Genomic DNA, 24,769 nt, shown 5'->3' on the forward strand with positions numbered 1-24,769 from the left:
TATAAGTTTTAAAGGACCTCTTACTTCATGTCCGTAAACCAGTTTGAAAGGACTGAAGCCTGTAAACACATTCGTTGAGTCTCTGGTGGCAATAAATGTAAGTCTAGTCCTTTATCCCAGTCATGTGGATATTCATGACAGTATGTTCTAATCAAGTCTGGTGAAATCTGTCTAAAGCTCCCTGTGACTGTGGGTGATATGCTGAAGATTTCAACTGTCTAATCCCCAAATTGCCCATGACTTCTTGAACTATCTTAGACATGAAATTAGAACCTTGATCTGATTGAACTTCCAGTGGCAACCCATATCTTGTAAAGAATTAGGTTAACTTTTCTACTACTACTCTAGCAGTAATTGTCCTCAAAGGAATGGCCTCTGGGAATCAAGAAGCCATATCCATAATACTAAGTATGTATTGATGTCCCACTTTTGTTTTTGGCAAGTGTCCTACACAGTTTACTAATACCCTGCTAAATGGTTCCTCAATCACTGGTATGGGAATTAGTGGTGCCAGTTTTATGGTAGGTTATGGTTTTCCCACCATTTGGCAGGTATGGCAATCCCTACAAAATTGTCTCACATCCTTTGTAAGATCTGTCCAGTAATAATGTTGGTTTATGCGTGATTTGGTCTTCCGAATTCCCCTATGTCATGGAAAAGGAATGTTGTGTGCTAACCTTAATAATCCTTGGCGATATTTAGGTGTTACCACTATCTGTTCAACAACTGTCCAGTCTTCGCCTGCGGGTCTATGAGGCAGTCTCCATTTCCTCCTGAAAACCCCGTTTGCCGTATAATAGTCTTCCGGAACTCCCTTCGCCTCAACTTCTGTCAGAGCCGTCTGTGCCATTTGGTATATCTGTGGATCAGCTTGCTGTGCTGCAATGATAGACAATCTGTTAAACATCTCATTTGGATTATCTAAATCCCCAAATAAGGTTTCAGATAATTGGCTACCTGTTTGTGGTGCCCCCTTTACCTCCGACAATGGATCCTGTTTAGCCGTTGTTCGGGAAATATTCCCGGAACGTATTCCTGTAATTGCTCTGTTTCCTTAATTTCACGTGGTTCCTTTGTTATTTTAAGAGTAATTGATACTTTTGATCCAGCCAAATCATTTCCTAGGAGTAGATCAATTCCCTCTACTGGCAAACTGTGGACAACTCCTACAGTTACTATCCCAGATATTAAGTCACTCTCTAGGCATACTTTATACAAAGGTACGGGTATATGCTCCTCGCCAATTCCATTAACTAAAATAAAAGCAAAATACTGTAGATGCTGGAAATCTGAAATGAAAACAAGAAATGCTGGAAATACTCAGCAGGTCTGGCAGCATCTGTGGAGAGAGAAGCAGAGTTAACGTTTCAGGTCAGTGACCCTTCATCAGAACTGGCAAATATTAGAAATGTAAAAGTTTTAAGCAAGTAAAGCAGGGGTGAGGCAAGAGATAACAAAAAAGGTGTTGATAGGACAAGATCACAGAGAATAACTGGCCAGAAGGTCATGGAGCAAAGGCAAATTGTATGTTAATGATGCGGTGAAAGACAAAGCATTAGTACAGAGAGGGTGTTAATTGACAGAAAAATGAACAGCCCTGGCCCCAAGCACAAACATGAAAAAACAGTGGGTAGGCACAGTAGAAACAAACTAAAATAAAATAAACAAAGAAAAAAGAAAAAATAGCTAAAAATAAAAATAAAAAGGTGCCGAATCAGTAAATGAGGTGCTGTGACTCAAGCTTGCGTTGATGTTTGCTGGAACACTGCAGCAATCCCAGGACAGAGATGTGGGCATGAGAGCGGGTGGGGGTGGGGGGGTGTTGAAATGGTCAGCAAACGGAAGCTCGGGGTTATGCTTTCAGACTGAGCGGAGGTGATCCGCAAAGCTGTCACCCAATCAGCATTTGGTCTCCCCAGTGTAGAGGAAACCACATTGTGAGCAGCGAATACAGTATACTAAATTGAAAGAAGTACAAGTAAATCGCTGCTTAACCTGAAAGGAGTGTTTGGGCCTTGGATAGTAAGGAGAGAGGAGATAAATGGGCAGGTATTACACCTTCTGCGATTGCAGGGAAAGGCGCTGTGCGAAGGGGACGAGGTGGTGGGGGTAATGGAGGAGTGGACCAGGGTGTCACGGAGGGAACGATCCCTTCGGAATGCTGACAGGGGAAGGGAGGGGAAGATTGGTTTGGTAGTGGCATCACGCTGAATATGGCAGAAATGGCGGAGGATGATCCTTTGGATGAGGAGGCTGACCTACAACTTTCTTGTTCCTCGTATTCCCTTTCTTCTTCTTCGAATTCCAGATGTTCGGCTATTATGTCAATTATCTCTTCTTTTTTAACACCTAATTTCAATTCTAACCCCAATTTTGCTGCCAATTCTTTTAATTTATTCTTAGTTAAAGTTATCAAGTCACTCAGGGAAACATTCTGCTTTCTCAAAAACTCTGTTCGACCGCAATTGCCATTACTATGGTATAGACTGTGTCTTATTATACAAGAGACCTGGTTCCTTTTATTTCTTTGTAATTGGCGTTAGATTTAGATCCCGACAACCGAGTTTCCAATTGATCCGAGAAATGAGCAATTAATATGATCCCAGACGTGAGCCGCCTAATTAAATATGATTCAATCCCGGATAAGACCCCAATTAATATGTTATGGTACGACTGCTCAAGACAAAGCCCCCAAACAATATATATACGATTCTGACTGCGATGGGAGCAACACACTGTCAATTCAGTCCCACCGCTCCACAGGAGGCATCATACATATCTTTAAGTTTTCCAAATCAAAGAAAGCAGCAGCCGAATTGAAACAATCTAGTAGTCCCCGAATGAGGCGAACCAAACCAGGGTATCTTTAGATATCAACAAATTAACTATTTATTAAAAAAACTAAAATCTTGAACAATACTAAGATAAACCAGTATCTAAAGACCTTACAACTTATTTAAAAATCTAACTTGCACATTTGCATACATATACCCAAACTAACGATAGTTTGGTGTTTAATTAGCTGCCCGGAAAATTAGAAATAACAATAAAGTCTTTGTAGATTACACTTCCGATGAATGATCTTCAAATTCCACACAGTCCAAGTTCACTTGCAGTCTTCCAAGGTCAAATGAATCCGAAGATATTTCCACAGTTGGGAATTCAGCAGTTCAGTTCAGTAATTCAGTTCAGCAGTTCTAGTATGAAACTTCTTTTTCAGCAATGAACACTGTGGATCAAAAATTTGTAATTTCTTTTTGAAATTAATCTGGCTTGAAGCTTCTTTAGAATTTTGAGAGAATATAATAAATAGGGTTTAAATAGACTGAGAGAGAGCTCTCCTATTTCCTTCACGTGCCAGAACAGTCTGTTAACTTTTTTTTTATTCCTTCATGGGATGTGGGCGTCATTGGCTAGGCCAGCATTTATTGCCCATCCCTAATTGCCCTTGAACTGAGCGGCCATTTCAGAGGGCATTTTAAAGAGTCAACCGCATTGCTGTGGATGTGGAGTCACATGTAGGCCAGACCAGGTAAGGACAGCAGATTTCCTTCCCTAAAGGACATTAGTGAACCAGATGGGTTTTTACAACAATCGACAATGGCTTCATGGTCACACTAGACTAGCTTTTTAATTCCAGATTTATTAATTGAATTCAAATTTCACCATCTGCCCTGGTGGCATTCAAACCCACGTCCCCAAAGCATTAGCCTGGGCCTCTGGGCTACCAGTCCAGTGAATTTACCACTACACCACTGCCTCCCCTTTTCCTCTGCAAAGCCAGCTTCAAAGTCAAAATGGATCATTTGAAGTCCTGTTCTCCTTCTCTGTATGGTTGTTGCTGGGTAACCAAAATGCACTTTGGCTTACAGTCCCTGGAGCTTGCTGCCTTAAAGAAGTACTGATCGTTGACAGCCTTAAAGGTGCACTACTTATTTCCCAAGGAGAAAAAAAAACAGGATCGTGATACACCTTGCTAAAGGTTAAGAGCTGTCAGCTTTTCTTTATTTTGGTGTCTCTGAGTAATTGATACCCAGTTAAAAAATAATAACTTTCATACTTTAGTCAAGCATGGGAAATTAATATATGGTATGAACCTTTGGTATATGTATCCAGATGGATTTTCAACAGGCTACAGATAATTCTGGTTTTTTTAATTCATTCATGGGATGTGGGCGTCGCTGGCTAGGCCAGCATTTACTGTCCATACCTCATTGCCCATGAGAAAGTGGTATCAGCTGCCTTCTTGAACCACTGCAGTCCATTTGGGGTAGGTACACCCACACTGCTGTTAGGAGGGGAGTTGCAGGATTTTGATCCAGCGACAGTGAAGGAATGGCGATATAGTTCCAAGTCATGATGGTGTGTGGCTTGGAAGGGAACTTGCAGGTGGTGGTGTTCCCTATATCTGCTGCCCTTGTCCTTCTAGTTGGTAGAAGTCGTGGGTTTGGAAGGTTCTGTCTAAGGAGCCTTGGTGCATTGCTACAATGCATCTTGTAGCTGGTACACACTGCTGCCACTATGCGTCAGTGGTGGAGGGAGTGAATGTTTGTGGATGGGGTGCCAATCAAGTGGGCTGCTTTGTCCTGGATGGTGTTGAGCTTCTTGAGTGTTGTTGCCGCTGCACCCATCCAGGCAAGTGGAGAGTGTTCCATCACACTCCTGACTTATGCCTTGTAGATGGGGTGGTCAGGCTTTGGGGAATCAGGAGGTGAGTTACTTGCCTCAGGATTCCTAGCCTCTGACCTGCTCTTGTAGCCACGGTATTTATATGGCTACTCCAGTTCAGTTTCTGGTCAATGGTAACCCCCAGATGTTGATAGTGGGAGATTCAGTGATCATAATGCCATTGAATGTCAAGGGGAGTTAGTTAGTTTCTCTCTTGTTGGAGATGGTCATTGCCTGGCACTTGTGTGGAGTGAATGTTACTTGCCACTTAATGAGCCCAAGCCTGGATATTGTCCATGTCTTGCTGCATTTTTACAGGGACTGCTTCAGTGTCTGAGGAGTCATGAATGGTACTGAACATTGTGCACTTATCAGCGAACATCTCCATTTCTGAATTTATGATTGAAGGAAGGTCGTTGATAAAGCAGCTGAAGATGGTTGGGCCTAGGACACGATCCTGATGGGACCTCCTGGTGCTGAGAGGATTGTCCTCCAACAGCCACAACCATCTTCCTTTGTGCTAGGTATGACTCCAACCAGTAGAGAATTTTCCCTTTGATTCCCATTGGCTCCAGTTTTGCTAGGGCTCCTTGATCCCATGCTCAGTCAAATGCTACCTTGATGTCAAGGACAGTCACTCTCACCTCACCTCTGGAGTTCAGCTCTTTTGTCCATGTTTGAACCAAGGCTGTAATGAGGCCAGGAGCTGAGTGGCTCCTTCCTAAAATCCACAAAGAGGACTGTCCTGGCAGACCCATCATTTCAGCCTGTTCCTGTCCCATTGAACTTATTTCTTCCTATTTTGACTCTATTCTTCCCTGGGCCAGTCTCTTCCCACCTACATGCGTGACTCTTCTGCTGTCCTATATCATTGAACAGGGGCTCAACCAGTCCCCATCCACCACCACTCTCCTCCGCCTGGCTGAACTTGTTCTCACATTGAACAACTTCTCCTTCAACTCCATTCATTTCCTTTAAGTAAAAGGTGTTGCAATAGGTACCTGTATGGGTCCCAGTTATGCCTGTCTTTTTGTGCGATATGTCGAACATTCCTTGTTCCAGTCCTACACAGGTCCCCTCGGCCAACTCTTTTTCCGGTACATTGATGACTGTATCGGTGCCGTTTCCTGTTACCACCCCGAACTGGAAAACTTTATCAACTTTGCTTCCAATTTCCACCCTTCTCTCACTTGTACATGGTCCATCTCTGACACTTCCCTTCCCTTCCTCGACCTCCCAGTCACCATCTCTGGGGTAAGTTGTTTACTAATAGTCATTATAAGCCCACCAACTCCCACGGCTACCTTGACTACACTTCCTCACACACTGCCTCCTGTAAGGACTCTATTCCATTCTCCCAGTTTCTCCATCTCCAACGCATCTGCTCTAATGATGCAACCTTCCACAACAGCGTTTCTGATATGTCTTCCTTTTTCCTTAACTGAGGATTCCCTCCCACTATGGTTGACAGAGCCCTCCACCGTGTCCGACCCATTTCCCGCACCTCTGCTCTCACCCCTTCCCCTCCCTCCCAGAACCGTGACAGGGTTCCCCTTGTCCTCACTTTCCACCCCACCAGCCTTCACATCCAAAGGATCATCCTCTGCCATTTCCGCCATGTCCAGCGTGATGCCACGACCAAACGCATCTTCCCTTCCCTTCCCCTGTCAGCATTCCGAAGGGATCGTTCCCTCCACGACGCCCTGGTCCACTCCTCCATTATCCTAAACACCTCGTCCCTTTCCACGGCACATTCGCATGCAATCGTAGAAGTTGTAATACCTGCCCATTTACCTCCTCTCTCCTCACTATCCAAGGCCCCAAACACTCCTTTCAGGTGAAGCAGCGATTTACTTGTACTTCTTTCAATATAGTATACTGTATTCGCTGCTCGCAATGTGGTCTCCTCTACATTGGGGAGAGCAAACACAGATTGGGTGATCACTTTGCGAAACACCTACACTCAGTCTGAAAACATAACCCCGAGCTTCCAGCCACTTGCCATTTCAACACACCACCATGCTCTCATGCCCACATATCTGTCCTGGGATTGCTGCAGTGTTCTAGTGAACATCAACACAAGCTTGAGGAACAGCACCTCATTTTCCGATTAGGCACACTACAGCCTACTGGACTGAACATTGAGTTCAATAATTTCAGAGCATGACTGCCCCCCCCCCCCGCCTTTTTTAGTTTTACTTTGTATTTTTTATTTGTGTTTCATTTTATTTTAGTTTGTTTTATCATTACACTTTTTTTTTTACCATGTGCTTGCCTACTGTTTTAAAAAAAAAATTCATGTTTTTGCTTCTGGCTTGAGCTTTCATTATTCTGTCACTTAACACCCTCTCTGCATCGACGCTTTGTATTTTACCACACCATGAACACATTCTTTGTCTTTGCCATTGCCCCATGATCTGTTGACAGTTATTCTATGTGACCCTCTGTCCTATCAACACCTTCCTATTTGTTCTCTTTTGCCCCACCCCCTCTTTATTTGCTTAAAACCTATTACATTTCTAACCTTTGCCAGCTCTGATGAAAGGTCACTGACCAGAAATGTTAACTTTGCTTCTCTCTCCACAGATGCTGCCAGACTTGCTGAGTATTTCCAGCATGTTTTTGGTTTTATTTCAGATTTCCAGCATCTGCAGTATTTTACTTTTATTACTGGAGCTGAGTGGCCCTGGCGGAACCCAAACTGAGCTTCACTGACCAGGTTATTGCTAAGCAAGTGCTTCTTGATAGCACTGTCGGCACTTCCATCACTTTACTGATGATCGAGAGTAGACTGATGGGGTGGTAACTGACAGGGTTTGATTTGTTCTGCTTTTTGTGTACAGGGCATACTTGGGCATTTTCCACATTGCCTGGTAGATGCCAGTGTTTTAGCTGTACTGGAACAGCTTGGCTAGGGGCGCAGAAAGTTCTGGAGCACAAGTCGTCAGTACTATTGCCGGAATATTGTCAGGGCCCATAGCCTTTGCAGTATCCAGTGCCTTCAGTCGTTTCTTGATATCACGCGGAGGGAATCGAATTTACTGAAGACTGGCATCTGTGATGCTGAGGACTTCAGGAGGAGGCTGAGTTGAATCATGCACTCCACTACTCTGGCTGAAGATTGTTGCAAATGTTTCTACCTTATTTTTTGCACTGATGTGCTGGGCTTCCCCATCATTGAGGATGGGGATAATAGTGGAGCTCTTCCTCCTGTTAGTTGTTTAATTGTCCACCACCATTCACGACTGGATGTGGCAGGATTGCAGTGCTTGATCTGGTCCATTGGTTGTGAGATTGCTTAGCTCTGTCTATCGCATGTTGCTTATGCTGTTTGGCATGCAAGTAGTCTTGGGTTGTAGCTTCACCAGGTTGACACCTCATTTTGAGATATGCCTGGTTCTGCTCCTGGCATGCCCTCCTGCACTCTTCACTGAACCAGGGTTGATCTCCCGGCTTGATGGTAATGGTAGAGTGGGGGATATGCTGGTCCATGAGGTTACAGATTGTGGTTAAGTACAATTCTTTTGCTGCTGATGGCTCACCGCACCTCAAGGATGCCCAGTTTTGCATTGCTAGATCTGTTCGAAATCTATCCCATTTAGCACAGTGGTAGTGCCACACAACACGATGGAGGGTATCCTTAATGTGAAGACGGGACTTTGTCTCCACAAGTAGTGTGCGGTGGTCACTCCTACCAATACTGTCATGGACAGATGTATCTGCGGCAGGCTGACTGGTGAGGACGAGTTCAAGTATGTTTTTCCCTCTTGTTGCTTCCCTCACCACCTGCCGCAGACCAAGTCTAGCAGCTACGTCCTTTAGGACTCGGCCAGCAATGGTGCTATCAAGCCACTCTTGGTGATGGACGCTGAAGTCCCCCAACCAGAATACATTCTGTGCCCTTGCCACCCTCAGTGCTTCCTCCAAGTGGTGTTCAACATGGAGGAGTACTGATTCATCAGCTGAGCGAGAGGGTGTGTGGAGAAGGGGGGCGGTAGGTGGTAATCAGCAGGAGGTTTCCTTGCCCATGTTTGACCTAATGCCATGAGACGTCATGGGGTCGGGAGTCGATGTTGAGTACTCCTAGATAACTCCCTCCTGACTGTATACCACTGTGCCCTACATCTGCTGGGTCTGTCCTGCCGGCGGGACAGGACATACCCACAGATAGTGGTGTCTGGGACATTGTCTGTAAAGTATGATTCGGTGAGTAAGACTATGTCAGGTTTTTGCTTGTCTAGTCTGTGGGACAGCTCTCCCAAATTTGGCACAAACCCCCAGATGTTAGTGAGGAGGACTTTGCAGGGCCAACAGGGCTGGGTTTGCCGTTGTCATAGAATCATAGAACATTTAAGGCACAGAAAGAGGCCACTTGGCCCATGGTGTCTGTGCTGGCCAAAAAACGATTCACTTATTTTAATCCCACCTTCCAGTATTTGGTCCATAGCCCTGCAGCCTACAGCACTTGTGGTGCATATCCAGACTCCTTTTGAATGATTTGAGGGTCTCTGCCTCAACTACCCTTTCAAGCAGTGAGTTCCAGACCAACACCACCCTCTGGGTTTTTCTGCATCTCCCCTCTAATTTTTCTACCAACCACGTTAAATCTGCCCCCTCGTCACTAAACTCTCTGCTAAGGTGAATAGGCCCTTCACTTCCACTCTAACCAGGCCCCTCAAAATTTTGTATATTTCAATCAGATCTCCCCAAGGAGAACAACCCCAGCCTATCCAATCTTTCCTCATAGCTGCATTTTTCCAGTCCTAGCAATATCCTCATAAATCTCCTCTGTACTCTCTCTCATGCAGTTACATCCTTTCTGTTATGAGGTGACCACAACTGCACACAGTACTCAAGTTGTGGCCTAACTAAAGAGTAATACATTTCCAGCATAACCTCCCTGCTCTTGTATTCTGTACCTCAGCTAATAAAGGAAAGGCTTCCATATGCCTTCTTAACCACCTTAACGACCTTCGGGGATCTGTGACATTCACTCCAAGGTCCCTTACTTCCTCTACACGTCTCAGTATTTTCCCATTAATCATGTATTCCTTTGCCTTGTTTAACCTCCCCAAAAGCATCACCTCACACTTCTCCAGGTTGAATTCCATTTGCCACTTTTCTGCCCATCTGTCCAGACCATTGATATCTTCCTGCAGCCTACAGCTATCCTCCTCACTATCTACCACATGGCTAATCTTTGTGTCGTCCGCAAACCTCTTGATCATGCCCCCTACACTTACATCCAAATAGTTAATAAACACCACAAAAGGCAGGGGACCCAGTACTGAGTCCAGTGGAACACCACTTAAAAAGCCCTCCAGTCACTAAAACAGCTGTCAACAATTACCCTTTGTTTCGTGCCACTGAGCCAATTTCGTATCCACCTTGCTGCATTTCCCTGGATCCCATGGGATTTTATTTTTTAACCAATCTGCCATGTGGGACCTTGTCAAAAGCCTTGCCAAAATCCATATAGACCACCCCAAGTGCACTACCCTTGTCTATCTTCCTTGTTACCTCTTCAGAAAATTCGATCAAGTTGGTCAAACAAGATCTTCCCTCAACAAATCCATGCTGACTATCCTTGATTAACCTGTGCCTTTCTAAGTGACAATTTATCCTGTCTCTCAGAGTAGATTCCAATAATTTACCCACGACTAAGTTTAGACTGACTGGCCTGTAATTATTCGGTTATGCATCATTTCCAGTGCCTAGTTCGATGCCGCGTGGTCTGTCTGGTTTCATTGCTTATTGACTTTGTAGCAGTTGAATACAACTGAGTGGCTTGCTAGGCCATTTCAGCATCAACCCCATTGCTGTGGGTCTGGAGTCACATGTCAACCAGACCAGGTAAGGACAGCGGATTTCCTTCCCTAAAGGACATTAGTGAATCAGACTGATTTTTAAGACAATCGATTTTTCATGACCATCATTAGACTAGTTTTTAATTCGAAAATGTATTAATTGAATTCAAATTCCACTTTCTGCCATGGTGGGATTCGAACCCATATCTTCACTATGGAGAAGGACGATGTAGGTGTAGAGATCAGGGAGGGGGATTGTGATATACTCAAATAAATTAGCATTGAAAGGGAGGAGATATCAGCAGTTTTAGCAGGCTTAAAAGTGAATAAATCCCCAGGCCCAGATGAGATGTATCCCTGGCTGCTATGTAAGGCAAGGGAGGAGATAGCACGGGCTCTGACACAAATTTTCAAATTCTCTCTGGCCACAGGAGAAGTGCCAGAACACTGGAGGACAGTGAATGTGGTACCATTATTCAAGAAGGGTAGTCGGGATAAACCAGGTAATTACAGTCCAGTGAGTCTAACATCAGTGGTAGGGAAACTACTGGAAGAATTTCTGAGGGACAGGATTAATCTCCACTTGGAGAGGCAGGGGTTAATCAAGGATAGACAACATGACTTTGTCAGGGGAGATCATGTCTAACAAACTTGATGGACGTTTTTGAGGCGGTGACTAGATGTGTAGATGAGGGTAAAGCAGCTGATGTAGTCTACATGGACTTCAGTAAGGCTTTTGACATGGTCCCGCATGGGAGATTTGTTATGAAGGTAAGAGCCCATGGGATCCAGGGCAATTTGGCAAATTGGATCCAAAATTGGCTTAGTGGCAGGAGGCAGAGAGTGATGGTCGAAGGTTGTTTTTGAGATTGGAAGCCTGTGACCAGTGGTGTAACGCAGGGATCGGTGCTGGGACCCTTGCTGTTTGTAGTGTACATTAATGATTTAGACGTGAATATAGGAGGTATGATCAGTAAGTTCACAGATGACATGAAAATTGGTGGTGTTGTAAGTAGTGAGGAGGAAAGCCTTAGATTACAGGATGATATAGACGGGCGGGTAAGATGGGCAGATCAGTGGCAAATGGAATTTAATCCTGAGAAGTGTGAGGTGATGCATTTTTGGAGGACTAACAAGACAAGGGAATATACAATGGGTGGTAGGACCCTAGGAAGTACAGAAGTTCAGAGGGACCTTACCACTTGTCCATAGATCACTGAAGGCAGCAACACAGGTAGATAAGGTGGTGAGGAAGGCATATGCGATACTTGCCTTTATTAGCCGAGGCATAGAATATAAGAGCAGGGAGGTTATGATGGAGCTGTATCTCTTCTCTTTGGCCTCCTTGTCTCGAGAGACAATGAGTAAGCGCCTGGAGGTGGTCAGTGGTTTGTGGAGCAGCGCGTGGAGTGGCTATAAAGGCCAATTCTAGAGTGACAGACTCTTCCACAGGTGCTGCAGAAAAGATAGTTTGTCGGGGCTGTTACACAGTTGGCTCTCCCCTTGCGCTTCTGTCTTTTTTCCTGCCAACTGCTAAGTCTCTTCGACTCGCCACACTTTAGACCGCCTTTATGGCTGCCCGCCAGCTCTGGCGATCGCTGGCAACTGACTCCCACGACTTGCGATCAATGTCACAGGACTTCATGTCTCGTTTGCAGACGTCTTTAAAGCGGAGACATGGACGGCCGGTGGTTCTGATACCAGTAGCGAGCTCGCTGTACAATGTGTCTTTGGGGATCCTGCCATCTTCCATGCGGCTCACATGGCCAAGCCATCTCAAGCGCCGCTGACTCAGTAGTGTGTATAGGCTGGGGATGTTGGCCAACTCGAGGACTTCTGTGTTGGAGATAGGGTCCAAACACCTGATGCCAAGGATTCTCCGGAGGCAGCGAAGATGGAATGAATTGAGACGTCGCTCTTGGCTGACATACGTTGTCCAGGCCTCGCTGCCATAGAGCAAGGTACTGAGGACACAGGCTTGATACACTCGGACTTTTGTGTTCCGTGTCAGTGCGCCATTTTCCCACACTCTCTTGGCCAGTCTGGACATAGCAGTGGAAGCCTTTCCCATGCGCTTGTTGATTTCTGCATCAAGAGACAGGTGGTGAACTCTTGAACCACTTCCAGAGTGTGGTCGCCGATATTGATGGATGGAGCATTTCTGACGTCCTGTCCCATGATGTTCGTTTTCTTGAGGCTGATGGTTAGGCCAAATTCGTTGCAGGCAGCCGCAAACCTGTTGATGAGACTCTGCAGACACTCTTCAGTGTGAGATGTTAAAGCAGCATCGTCAGCAAAGAGGAGTTCCCTGATGAGGACTTTCCGTACTTTGGTCTTCGCTCTTCGACGAACCAGTCTCTGCCAGTCATGGATGAGCTGGACGTACAGCCAACAAAATCGGAACTCAGTGATGCCATTGATTCTCTAGTCAGCGGAAAAGCCCCTGGGAAGGACGGCAGTACCCCTGAAATAATCAAGAGTGCCAAGCCTGCCATACTCTCAGCAGTCCATGAACTGCTTTGCCTGTGGTGGGACGAGGGAGCAGTACCTCAGGACATGCGCGATGCCAATATCATCACCCTCTATAAAAACAAAGGTGACCGCGGTGACTGCAACAACTACCGTGGAATCTCCCTGCTCAGCATAGTGGGGGAAGTCTTTGCTCGAGTCGCTTTAAACAGGTTCCAGAAGCTGGCCGAGCGTGTCTACCCTGAGGTACAGTGTGGCTTTCGTGCAGAGAGAGCGACCATTGACATGCTGTTCTCCCTTCGTCAGATACAGAAGAAATGCCGCGAACAACAGATGCCCCTCTACATTGCTTTCATTGATCTCACCAAAGCCTTTGACCTCGTCAGCAGACGTGGCCTCTTCAGACTACTAGAAAAGATCGGATGTCCACCAAAGCTATTAAGTATCATCACCTCATTCCATGACAATATGAAAGGCACAATTCAGCATAGCGGCACCTCATCAGACCCCTTTCCTATCCTGAGTGGCGTGAAACAGGGCTGTGTTCTCGCACCTACACTGTTTGGGATTTTCTTCTCCCTGCTGCTCTCACATGCGTTCAAGTCTTCAGAAGAAGGAATTTTCCTCCACACAAGATCAGGGGGCAGGTTGTTCAACCTTGCCGGTCTAAGAGCAAAGACCAAAGTACAGAGCTGTATAAAACGCTAGTTAGGCTACAACTGGAGTGCTGTATACAGTTCTGGTCGCCACACTATAGGAGGGATGTGATAGCACTGGAGAGGGTGCAGAGGAGATTCACCAGGATATTGCCTGGGCTGGAGCATTTCAGCTATGAAGAGAGATTGGATCGGCTAGGGTTGTTTTCCTTAGAACAGAGTGACCTGATTGAGGTATACAAAATTATGAGGGGCAGAGATTGGGTAGATAGGAAGAAACTTTTTCCCTTAGCAAAGGTGTTAATAACCAGGGGGCATAGATTTAAGGTAAGGGGCAGGAGGTTTCGAGGGGATTTGAGGGAAAAAAATTTCACCCAGAGGATGGTTGGAATCTGGGACACACTGCCTGAAGGGGTGATAGAGGCAAGAACCCTCACAACATTTAAGAAGTATTTAGATGAGCACTTGAAACGTCATAGCATACAAGGCTACGGGTCATGTGCTGGAAAATGGGATTAGAATAGATAGGTGCTTGATGGCCAGCATAGACATGATAGGCCAAAGGGCCTGTTTCTGTGCTGTATAACTCTATGACTCTAATACCCTGGGTCTCTAGGTTATTAGTCCAGTGGCAATGCCACTATGCCAGCGCCTCCCCAGATATTTTGGATAACTTGTGAAATAAGGCTTACATTAAAATGATATAAAGATAAGGGTAAATTTTCCATTATCTTGGGATTTTTCATTCATGAAAAGTAATGGATGAAAAATCACATGCCAGAATGTGGAATTTCCCAATATGTGCCCCTAGCATGATCTGCAAGCGCGGATACAGAAATTTTGCTCCCTAATTCATAAATTGAGATTTTGCTCATCATGAACTATTGTTTGAGGGAATCAAGATGGACAGAATGATATGATAATGCATTGAGCATAATATGGGGTGAAGATCAACAGATAAAACATTATATTTGGTGTGTATTTGTTGCAGTTAAAATGAGGATAAACTAAGATTTCATACATAGAATTGCATTGAATTTACAGCACAGAAATAGACCACCTGGCCCAACCAGTCGATGCCTATGTTTATCTTTCACATGGGTCTTATCTTACTCTGTTTACTTCATCTCACCCTATCAACATATCCTTCTGTTACATTCTTCCTCATGTACATACCTAGCTTCCTCTTCAACTTATCTATGCAATTCGCCTCAACGACTCCATGTGATGGCAAGTTCCACATTCTCACTGCTTGATAACACAAGTTTATAAAAATTACTCTTAATTTTACCTTTTGCAGAATAATAATTGAAATCTTTGCTGTAAAATATGTCACCATAAAATAAAATGTGACTCTCTAATTATAATGAGTTCAATGGCACATGGCTAGGTTTTTTATTTCATTTGGTGATTTTATAAACTGGGCAGTGAGTTTGGAGAAAATCAGTTGAAGCAAATTAATTAATTTAATAAATCATTTTATCTATGAGACTTTTAATTCTTTAATCTTAATATCACTATATTGTGTTCCACCCAATGTTCTTGCAAAATTCAGATGATTTATCAGCTCTAAACTATTTCAATTTGAGCTTAAGACCTGTTACCAGTACTTTATCGCCAACCCTCCCCAAAAGCAAATGACAGGTACCAAGAATATTAGAAAAATGGTCTAATGAAAGCTGTAATGTGTGTATAATACACATATTTTAAAGATTTCAAAATTGGAGCTTCAAATGCCCTGCTGGCAGAGGCTCCCAATGAAACATTCTGGGACTGCACTGTCATCTGTTTGAAACTGGAGTCCAAACTGTACATTTAAGGAATAACAAAACAAACTGATGGAATTCGGCAATAGAACCAGTAGGAGCTTGAAATAGAGAGCAATTCAGTCAGCATTCGAAATAGAAATATGGGTTAATATTTTGGATAGGACCTTTAATCAATTTTTTTCCCAAACGGTGATTGGTGGAAAAAAAACAGTGATGGAAAAAAAAGTGATGGGTACAGTGTACTAATTTTTTTTTTAAACAAAGAATCAGTAGTCGATTGGAAAGCTGTGTAAAGGGCTACACACTTATACAAAAGCTATCCTCATTCTGTTGAAGGGTGTAGATGCAGGCAACTAACCTTCTCTGTATTTCTTGCATTTTCTGTTTGTATTTATGCTTTTTGGAGGAATTAACTGAAGTAATAAATGCTTCACTGTCCTAAAGAGACATAATACTTTGTCCTCTTTCTGTTTAAAATATAGCAGCAGTACCGAGGAGGACACGGCTGTTGATGTTGAAGTGAGGTATATCAAGTTGTTCTTTCCCGATCACTGGAAAGCTGTTCTCTTGCCCAAATTCCTTCTAGTGTTGCTTCACGATTGCGGATATTATCAGACTTTGTTGGATGTGTCTCCTGGGTTTAGGGTTGCCAACTCTCCAGGATAGACCTGGAGTTTCCAGGAATTGAATATTCGTCTCCTCGATACTGCTACAAGCAAACCCATAAAATCATAGGGATAGTTGTTTCAAAATTGTTTGTGATTTTTTCGTTTTCTTGGAATATTTATAAGATTTAAAAATATTGGAGATGGGATCAAAAGGTTGCTTGACTAGAAAGTCAAATTGAGTAATTAAGAGCCTAATTGCTTTCCAATTGGTGTGGGAAGGCAGTGCACTGGAAGGATGGACATGTTGGGTGACCAAAGTCAGTAGTGTGGGGCAGGAGGACATGTAAAACCTCCAGGAATAAGTCCAACAGAGTTGGCAACCCTACCTGGACTGCTCTTGCTTGCTGGTGATATCTTTGCATCCTTTGTCTACATATCTGTCATTAATATTTTTTGTGGAAGAACTTCACTGGTCCTGTATGTGTTCTGTGTAAAGATACATTTTTAACTTTCATTTTAAATTCTTTGTGTGCTGTGCCACACTGCTGTGTTTTGTTGTACACTAAACAAATATACTTTTAAATTGTTCTGTGAAATTTAGGTTCTACAACATACAAGCAGATTACTACACTTCGGAACTTTGCTTCTTGATAAATAAAACTGCTTTCAAAACAATCTGATTAATATTTTGCATCCTAGATTTATTTTTTCCATCAATATTTTTGCTTCAACAGCAAGTCTTGATGATAAATTTTTCTGTGTAATTTCCTTGGATCCTGAGTCTAAAAATGTAGAGGAGTGAGATTAACACAAGCACAAATGTGCATATTCTTACAATGATAAAGATGTGTGAAGCATCTGGTTAAATGAATATCATTAACTTCCTTATGCCATCGAGTTCTGTAAGTCCTTGCTGGAAACGCTGGTACTTTCTGTAAATATAATATCTTCTTCCATCTCTTTTTAAGAAACTTTTAGCTCAACTTTTCGCAATGGAAAAATCCTAAAATTGCAGTTTAAGTTACAAGCATGTTTCTTTGGGGAACTTTTTCTCATATTCCTGCAAGGTAATGGTAATTAAACAAATATCACATTTGATATTGTATCAAGTATTGGAAATACTATCAGGTAAAAGATTTACATAACCTACAAATGCTGTTGTACCTAGTATTGCTAAACTTTGCTAAGTAGCTGTGCAGTCTGTATTGGTGTTGTAAATTTGACACGGAGTGGCTAATTCCTTGATATTCATTGACAAGGAGGGATAATTCAACTCAATTGGCACAAGGTCAGTTTCGGATGCCATCTCTGGTAGGGAGCATTGTCACACTGATGTCAAGCAGACAATTCTACCACAATTGCTACATGTTGGCAAATCTGAGTAATCATGCTGTGTTAAATAATTAGAAAAGAAAATTAGAAACATTGACAAATTAACCAACTATCTCAAAATGCAATGAAAAAGGTTGATAAGCCCCAAGTATTATAACTTTTCAACAGGTGAAATTCTACTTGTCATGTGAATCCCACCACCTCACTAACAAACAATGGTACAAGATCCAAAAGAGAATGAAAATCATCTCGAGTCACTCAGGACAGGATACTGGAAGTTCTGAATGGTTGATTGTGATTACGAGTAAAAATGCAGCGCAGTCTCTCACACAGGTGTCCACCATATAATATTATCAAACAGGACACTGAGGAGGCAGGTCTTTGCACTATGTCTGTCATCTAAATATATGGTACACTTTATGAGCACATATCAAAACAGATTATTTATGTGCACTGTGCACATATTTTGTAAACTGTTTTTGTTATCTGCTAGGAGAAGGAGTGCTGTGGCCTATGCTGCACAGAAGCCCTGGCTATTGAACACTACAGTGGAAGAGAACATCACCTTTGGAAATCATTTTAACAAACAAAGGTAATAAACTTTGTGTAAAGGTAGAAAAGGCATGTAGCAGTATATACTCTATAACATGGAACTTCCTCTATTTTTAACCTCACACAGTATTTATTTGATCTAGTTTATTAAATAATTAAATTAGGGCTTGGCAGAGGACCTTAGTGTATCAGTGTTTTGTGCACTGGAGGGAGTAGGAATGCATTCTTGCACAAAGTTTCTATATGGCAAGTCCAAGATCTTGTTTAGCTTTTTTCTCAAGTATAGGCACTTGGATCAATTTTAACCCTATCAACCCACTAGAAACTAGATGGGAGAGCTGTTAAAAATGAGCATGTCACTTGCTCAAAAGACAACCCTTTTGCTCCATTTCTGTTTTAATCTGCAGGCAGATGAAGAGCCTACCTAAAGCAGGTGGCGTTCTCAAGGATTAATGCAAATCGAGGTCATATTGTGTCAATTACATTTTACTTGGGGCCTGAGTGGAAAAGATGTTGTGACTTTCCCAACAGGCTGATAAATGCTGGAGTTCTTTTCTATAGAAAAGAGAAGACTGAGAAGGGACATGATAGATGTCTTCAAAATTATGAAAGGTTTGATAGATGTAGAGAAGGTGGCCTCGAGTTCCACTGGAGACAGGGAAGGGTGAGGGGTGACACATCCAACAGGACCAGGGACATGGAGGCTCTGCTGTTCTTAAAAGCAGGGCCTCATTGAATACATTTCTGCAGGGTCCCACCTGACACCTGGCCAGACTGGCTGGTGGAAGGAGGTCACAGCCATGTGAACAGTGCTTGGTAGTCATAAGGGGTGTGGGTGGGTGGGGTGCATGGTGGCTCTGGGGCAGATCAATGATGATGGATGGAGTTGCAGGGAGATACCTGGGGCACAGATCGGGAGAGGTCAGATGCCTGCGGCAGAGATGATCCTGCTCCAATTCCATAACTTTGCTGGAAGTGCCATGAAAACACTGCCAAAGTTAGCAGGACTCCCAGCCCTGGTCTAAACCTTTCTCCCCAGGGCAGAATATTTATGTCAGGGGAAAGGTAATCAATAAAAGATGAGGATTTCACAAGCATCGCCAAGCAGTTCAAGCAATTCAACAATTCAGCTGTGTCTGTGCTGTTTGTATTTTTCTCTCATCAATCAGAAAACAGTAGATGGCATGTAAGGAATAGAAAAAAATGCATTTCATGCACACAATTATTGTTTTCTACTTTTACTTTTGTGAAGTTGAACTTTAGATTGAGCTAACAAAATATTTCCCGCACAGTCTAGGTCTATTACATTGTTATTGACCCATTAGTGACATCTGAATGTCTATTCTGTTCTGAAGAAAACAAATTAAATGGCTGTGAAAAAAATTTAGGTTCATAGCTCCATGATTCTTCACAGAAGTCAATGAAAATTTGCTCATTTTCTCATTTTTTTGGGAAGTTTTTTTGTGGTTGTTCATCCCTCTCCAGAGATTTGTAATAGGGCATCGTCTATAGAATGGGGGTTCAAAGTAAAACCAGCTGTATCATTTATTTATTGTGTTGTTCAGTAGGATAGAAACAGTTTGTTAAGACAGATAGCAACAGATAAACAACACAGTATAAGATCTTAATCTGTATATTAAGAAACAGAGCAGGGCCTGAATCAAATTTTAAAAACTGGCTATTTTATGTTTGATCATTTTTAGCTATATTCAATACTAACAGTTTATACTTTTATACCTTTACTAGCTGTACAAATATAGATGAAAAGAGCTAGAGATACAAGGATTTGCATTTCCAGCACTTGGATGTTTTGTGGGCTATCAGTTGGCATCAAAATTTGTTTCAAGATTGGATTGAGTGCTATGAAGCCAATAGAAACAAAAATAGGGTGTTGAGTTGCTATCACCCGTTTGACACTAGCACACAAAGTCAAGATCTACCCCATTTGGCACAGGTGATCCGGAGAACTTCTGGATGACGACAAAGAAATATGTCCATCTTAATGGCATACTCTACAGTCTAATGTACAATTTGTGCTTTGTTTCCCCTTCCACCTTACAGTAAGTAATGACCTAAAGCTATTAAACATTTTAGTGGCATATGCACAGCTTAGGTCATAAATGTGCACTACTTCACATATGGTACATAAATAACTTTTAATGAAGGTTGCACAGTCACATCAAACAGTGACATGCCTCTCTGTCAATATTTGCAGCATTTTAATGGTTTAATGGTTCAGTAGCCAAAATGGCAATGTTTTACAAACCATGACAGATGGTGTTTTTTTTAGGTACCGTTATTAGGTAGTTTGTTCAATGGCTTGACAATATTCTTTTTTTCACTGAGGGCACAGGGAACTGGGGAAGAGTTCCACATATCTGAAACCACCATCAGGTTGGGAGCACACTATTAGGAATAATTGAAATTATTTAGTATTTACACGAAGTTTTGTGAACAGAATGACACAGAAATCTTACATTTCGCCTTGAAGGCCTAATTTCTAATGCAGCCAAGATGGACAGGAAAAGCAGCTCTCATCGTCAATGAGAAATTCTCCACAGTGATTTGAAGCCAGCACAACCCTTTCCTAATTGGACATAAGCCCACAGAACAAAATTCTTCAAATCGGCCCAGTGTCTTTTGCTAATTCAGCTGTTGCAGTCCTACTGGCCATAAGTTGAGACTGTTATATTCATTCAGTTGGCAATGTTTGTCTGCCTTTGGAGATGCTGGGGTACAAAAACTCTGAATTTCATCTACCTTGTGATTTCAAGGGCATTATTAGCTCCCTGTTTAGAGTCATGCACAACCATCTTTCTGCTGTTGTTTGGTTGAATAAAACTCCTCTCATTAACATTAAAATGCTGGATAAGTTTTATTGTGAAAAAGCCAACAAGTCAGTTCTTTGTCAACATTTTAAAAAGTTAAAAACTTTCTAAATGTCATTTCACACTGCATTAGAGTCAGAGAGTCATATATGGCATAGAAGGAAGCCTTTAGGCCCATCAAGTCCATGCTGGCTCCCCAAAGAGCAATTCATTCAGTCCCACTCCCCTGCTTGATCCTTATAGCCCTGCAAGTCTATTTCCTTTAAGTGCTCAACCAATTTCATTTTGAAATCATTGATTGTCACCACATCCACCACCCTTATAGGCATTGAGTTCCAAGTCACTAACACTCGTTGCGTAAAAAAGTTCTTCTTCACATTCCCCCTGCATCTCTTGCCCAAAACCTTCAATCTGTGTCCCCTACTTCTTGCACTGTTAGTTAATGGGAGTGGTTTTACCTTGTCTAACTTACCTAAGCCTGTCATAATCTTGTACACCTCTCTCAAATCTCCCTTCAATTCCTTTGCTCTGAGGAGAACAACCCCATCTTTTCCAACCTAACCTTGTAACAAAGATCCCCCATCCCTGGAACCATTCTAGTAAATCTCTTCTGCACCCTCTCAAGGACCCTCACATCCTTCTAAAGTGTGGTGACCAGAACTGGATGCAATACTCTAGTTGGGGCCTAATCAGAGCTTCATAATGGTTCAGCATAACTTCCCTGCTTTTGTGCTCAATGCCTCTATTTATGAAGCCTAAGATCCCGTATGCTTTGCTAACCACTCTCTCAATATGTCCTGCCACCTTCAAAGATCAATGCACATGCACCCCCAGGTCTCTCTAATCCTGCACACTCTTTAAAACTGCGCCATTTAGTCTATATGTCCGCACCCTATCCCTTTTGCCAAAATGCATCACCTCACGTCAATCTGCCACTTGTCTGTCCATTCTGCTGGCCTATCTATGTCCTACTGCAGGCAGTTCATATCATCCACACTGTTTGCCACTCCTCTAAATTTGGTATCATTGGCAAATTTTGAAATTCTATTCTGTATTCCAAAATCCAAGTCATTTATGAAAAGCAAAAAAAACAGTGGTCTGAGCACTGACCTTTGGGGAACACCACCGTCTAGCATCCTCCAGTCTGAAAAACAATCATTTATTAACGTGTTGTGTGGCACTATCACCGTGCTGAATGGGATAGATTTCAAACAGATGTAGCAATGCAAAACTGGGCATCCATGAGGTGCTGTGGGCCAACAGCAGCAGCAGAATTGTACTGAACCACAATCTGTAACCTCATGGCCCGGCATATACCCCATTCTACCATTACCATCAAGCCAGGAGACCAACCCTGGTTCAATGAAGAGTGCAGGAGGGCATGCCAGGAGCAGCACCAGGCATACCTCAAAATGAGGTGTCAACCTGGTGAAGCTACAACCCAGGACTACTTGCATGCCAAACTGCATAAGCAGCATGCAATAGACAGAGCTAAGCGATCCCATAACCAACGGATCAGATCTAAGCTCTGCAATCCTGCCACGTCCAGTCATGAATGGTGGTGGACAATTAAACAACTAACTGGAGGAGGTGGCTCCACAAATATCCCCATCCTCAATGATGGGGAAGCCCAGCACATCAGTGCGAAAGATAAGGCAGAAGCATTTGCAACAATCTACAGCCAGAAGTGCCGAGTTGATGATCCATCTCGGCCTCCTCCTGAAGTCCCCAGCATCACAGATGCCAGACTTCAGCCAATTCGATTCACTCCGCGTGATATCAAGAAACGACTGAAGGCACTGGATACTGCAAAGGCTATGGGTCCTGATAATATTCCGGCAATAGTACTGAAGACCTGTGCTCCAGAACTTTCCGCGCCACTAGCCAAGCTGTTCCAGTATAGCTACAACACTGGCATCTACCCGGCAATGTGGAAAATTGCCCAGGTACGTCCAGTACACAAAAAACTGGACAAGTCCAACCCGGCCAATTACCGCCCCATCAGTCTACTCTCAATCATCAGTAAAGTGTTGGAAGGTGTCATCAACAGTGCCATCAAGCAGCACTTCTTCTTCTTCTTTGGCCTCCTTGTCTCGGGAGACAATGGGTAAGCGCCTGGAGGTGGTCAGTGGTTTGTGGAGCAGCGCCTAGAGTGGCTATAAAGGTCAATACTGGAGTGACAGACTCTTCCACAGGTGCTGCAGGTAAAATTGGTTGTCAGGGCTGTTTTGCAGTTGGCTCTCCCCTTGCGCTTCTGTCTTTTTTCCTGCTAACTGCTAAGTTTCTTCGACTCACCACACTTTAGCCCCGCCTATATGGCTGCCCGCCAGCTCTGGCGATCGCTGGCAACTGACTCCCACGACTTGTGATCAGTATCACAGGACTTCATGTCGCGTTTGCAGATGTCTTTAAAGCGGAGACATGGACGGCTGGTCAGTCTAATACCAGTGGCGAGCTCACTGTACAATGTGTCCTTGGGGATCCTGCCATCTTCCATGCGGCTCACATGGCCAAGCCATCTCAAGCGCCGCTGACTCAGCAGGGTATATAAGCTGGGGATGTTGGCCGCCTCGAGGACGTGCTTAGCAATAATCTACTCAGCGATGCTCAGTTTGGGTTTCGCCAGGGCCACTCAGCTCCTGACCTCATTACAGCCTTGGTTCAAACATGGACAAGAGAGCTGAACTCAAGAGGTGAGGTGAGAGTGACTGCCCTTGACATCAAGACAGCATTTGACCGAGTATGGCATCAAGGAGCCCTAGCAAAGCTGAAGTCAATGGGAATAAGGGGAAAACACTCCGCTGGTTGGAGTCATACCTAGCGCAAAGGAAGATGGCTGTGGTTGTTGGAGGTCAAACATCTGAGCTCCAGGGCATCACTGCAGGAGTTCCTCAAGGTAGTGTCCTAGGGCCAACCATCTTCAGCTGCTTCATCAATGACCTTCCTTCAATCCTAAGGTCAGAAGTAGGGATGTTCGCTGATGATTGCACAATGTTCAGCACCATTCGCGACTCCTCAAAAACTGAAGCAGTCTGTGTAGAAATGCAGCAAGACCTGGACAATATCCAGGCTTGGGCTGATAAGTGGCAAGTAACATTTGCGCCACACAAGTGCCAGGCAATGACCATCTCCAACAAGGGAGAATCTAACCACCTCCACTTGACATTCAATGGCATTACCATCGCTGAATCCCCCACTATCAACATCTTAGGGGACACCATTGACCAGAAACTGAACTGGAGTAGCCATATAAATACTATGGCTACAAGAGCAGGTCAGAGGCTAAGAATCCTGCGGCGAGTAACTCACCTCCTGACTCCCCAAAGCCTGTCCACCATCTACAAGGCACAAGTCAGGAGTGTGATGGAATACTCTCCACTTGTCTGGATGGGTGCAGCTCCAACAACACTCAAGAAGCTCAACACCATCCAGACCAAAGCAGCCAGCTTGATTGGCACCCCATCTACAAACATTCACTCCCTCCACCACCGACGCACAGTGGCAGCAGTGTGTACCATCTACAAGATGCACTGCAGCAACGCACCAAGGCTCCTTAGACAGCACCTTCCAAACCCGCGACCTCTACCACCTCGAAGGCCAAGAGCAGCAGATGCATGGGAACATCGCCACCTGCAAGTTCCCGTTCAAGTCACACACCATCCTGACTTGGAATTATATCACCGTTCCTTCACTGTTGCTGGGTCAAAATCCTGGAACTCCCTTCCTAACAGCACTGTGGGTGTACCTACCTCACATGGACTGCAGCAGTTTAAGAAGGCAGCTCACTACCACCTTCTCAAGGGCAATTAGGGATGGGCAATAAATGCTGTCATAGCCAGTGACGCCCACATCCCATGAATGAATGAAAAAAAACTCGCAGTTTTCTGTTCTTAAGCCATCTATTCCATGAGCCTCAGTTTTGTTAACCAGCCTTTTATGTGGTACTTTATCAAATACTTTCTTAAAATCCATATCGACAACATCCACTGCATTCCCTTCATCAACCTTCTCTGTTACTTCATCCAATAAAAAGTTATATACTTTTTTTATTCATCCTTGGGATGTGAGCATCACTGGCCC

At 43.7% G+C, this 24,769-nt stretch overlaps 1 protein-coding gene across 1 annotated transcript in view; it reads left to right on the plus strand.

The window, feature by feature from the left end:
- abcc8 (ATP-binding cassette, sub-family C (CFTR/MRP), member 8) overlaps positions 1-24,769 on the plus strand; it is a 333,471-nt gene that overhangs the window by 228,665 nt on the left and 80,037 nt on the right. The window contains exons 18-19 of the mRNA XM_068046867.1: positions 15,852-15,893; positions 17,803-17,901. Of these exons, the coding sequence (XP_067902968.1) occupies positions 15,852-15,893; positions 17,803-17,901 (141 nt within the window). The remainder of the gene's footprint in view (positions 1-15,851; positions 15,894-17,802; positions 17,902-24,769) is intronic.

This window comes from Heterodontus francisci, chromosome 14 (genome assembly GCF_036365525.1).
Source record: "Heterodontus francisci isolate sHetFra1 chromosome 14, sHetFra1.hap1, whole genome shotgun sequence".
NCBI classification, from domain to species: domain Eukaryota; kingdom Metazoa; phylum Chordata; class Chondrichthyes; order Heterodontiformes; family Heterodontidae; genus Heterodontus; species Heterodontus francisci.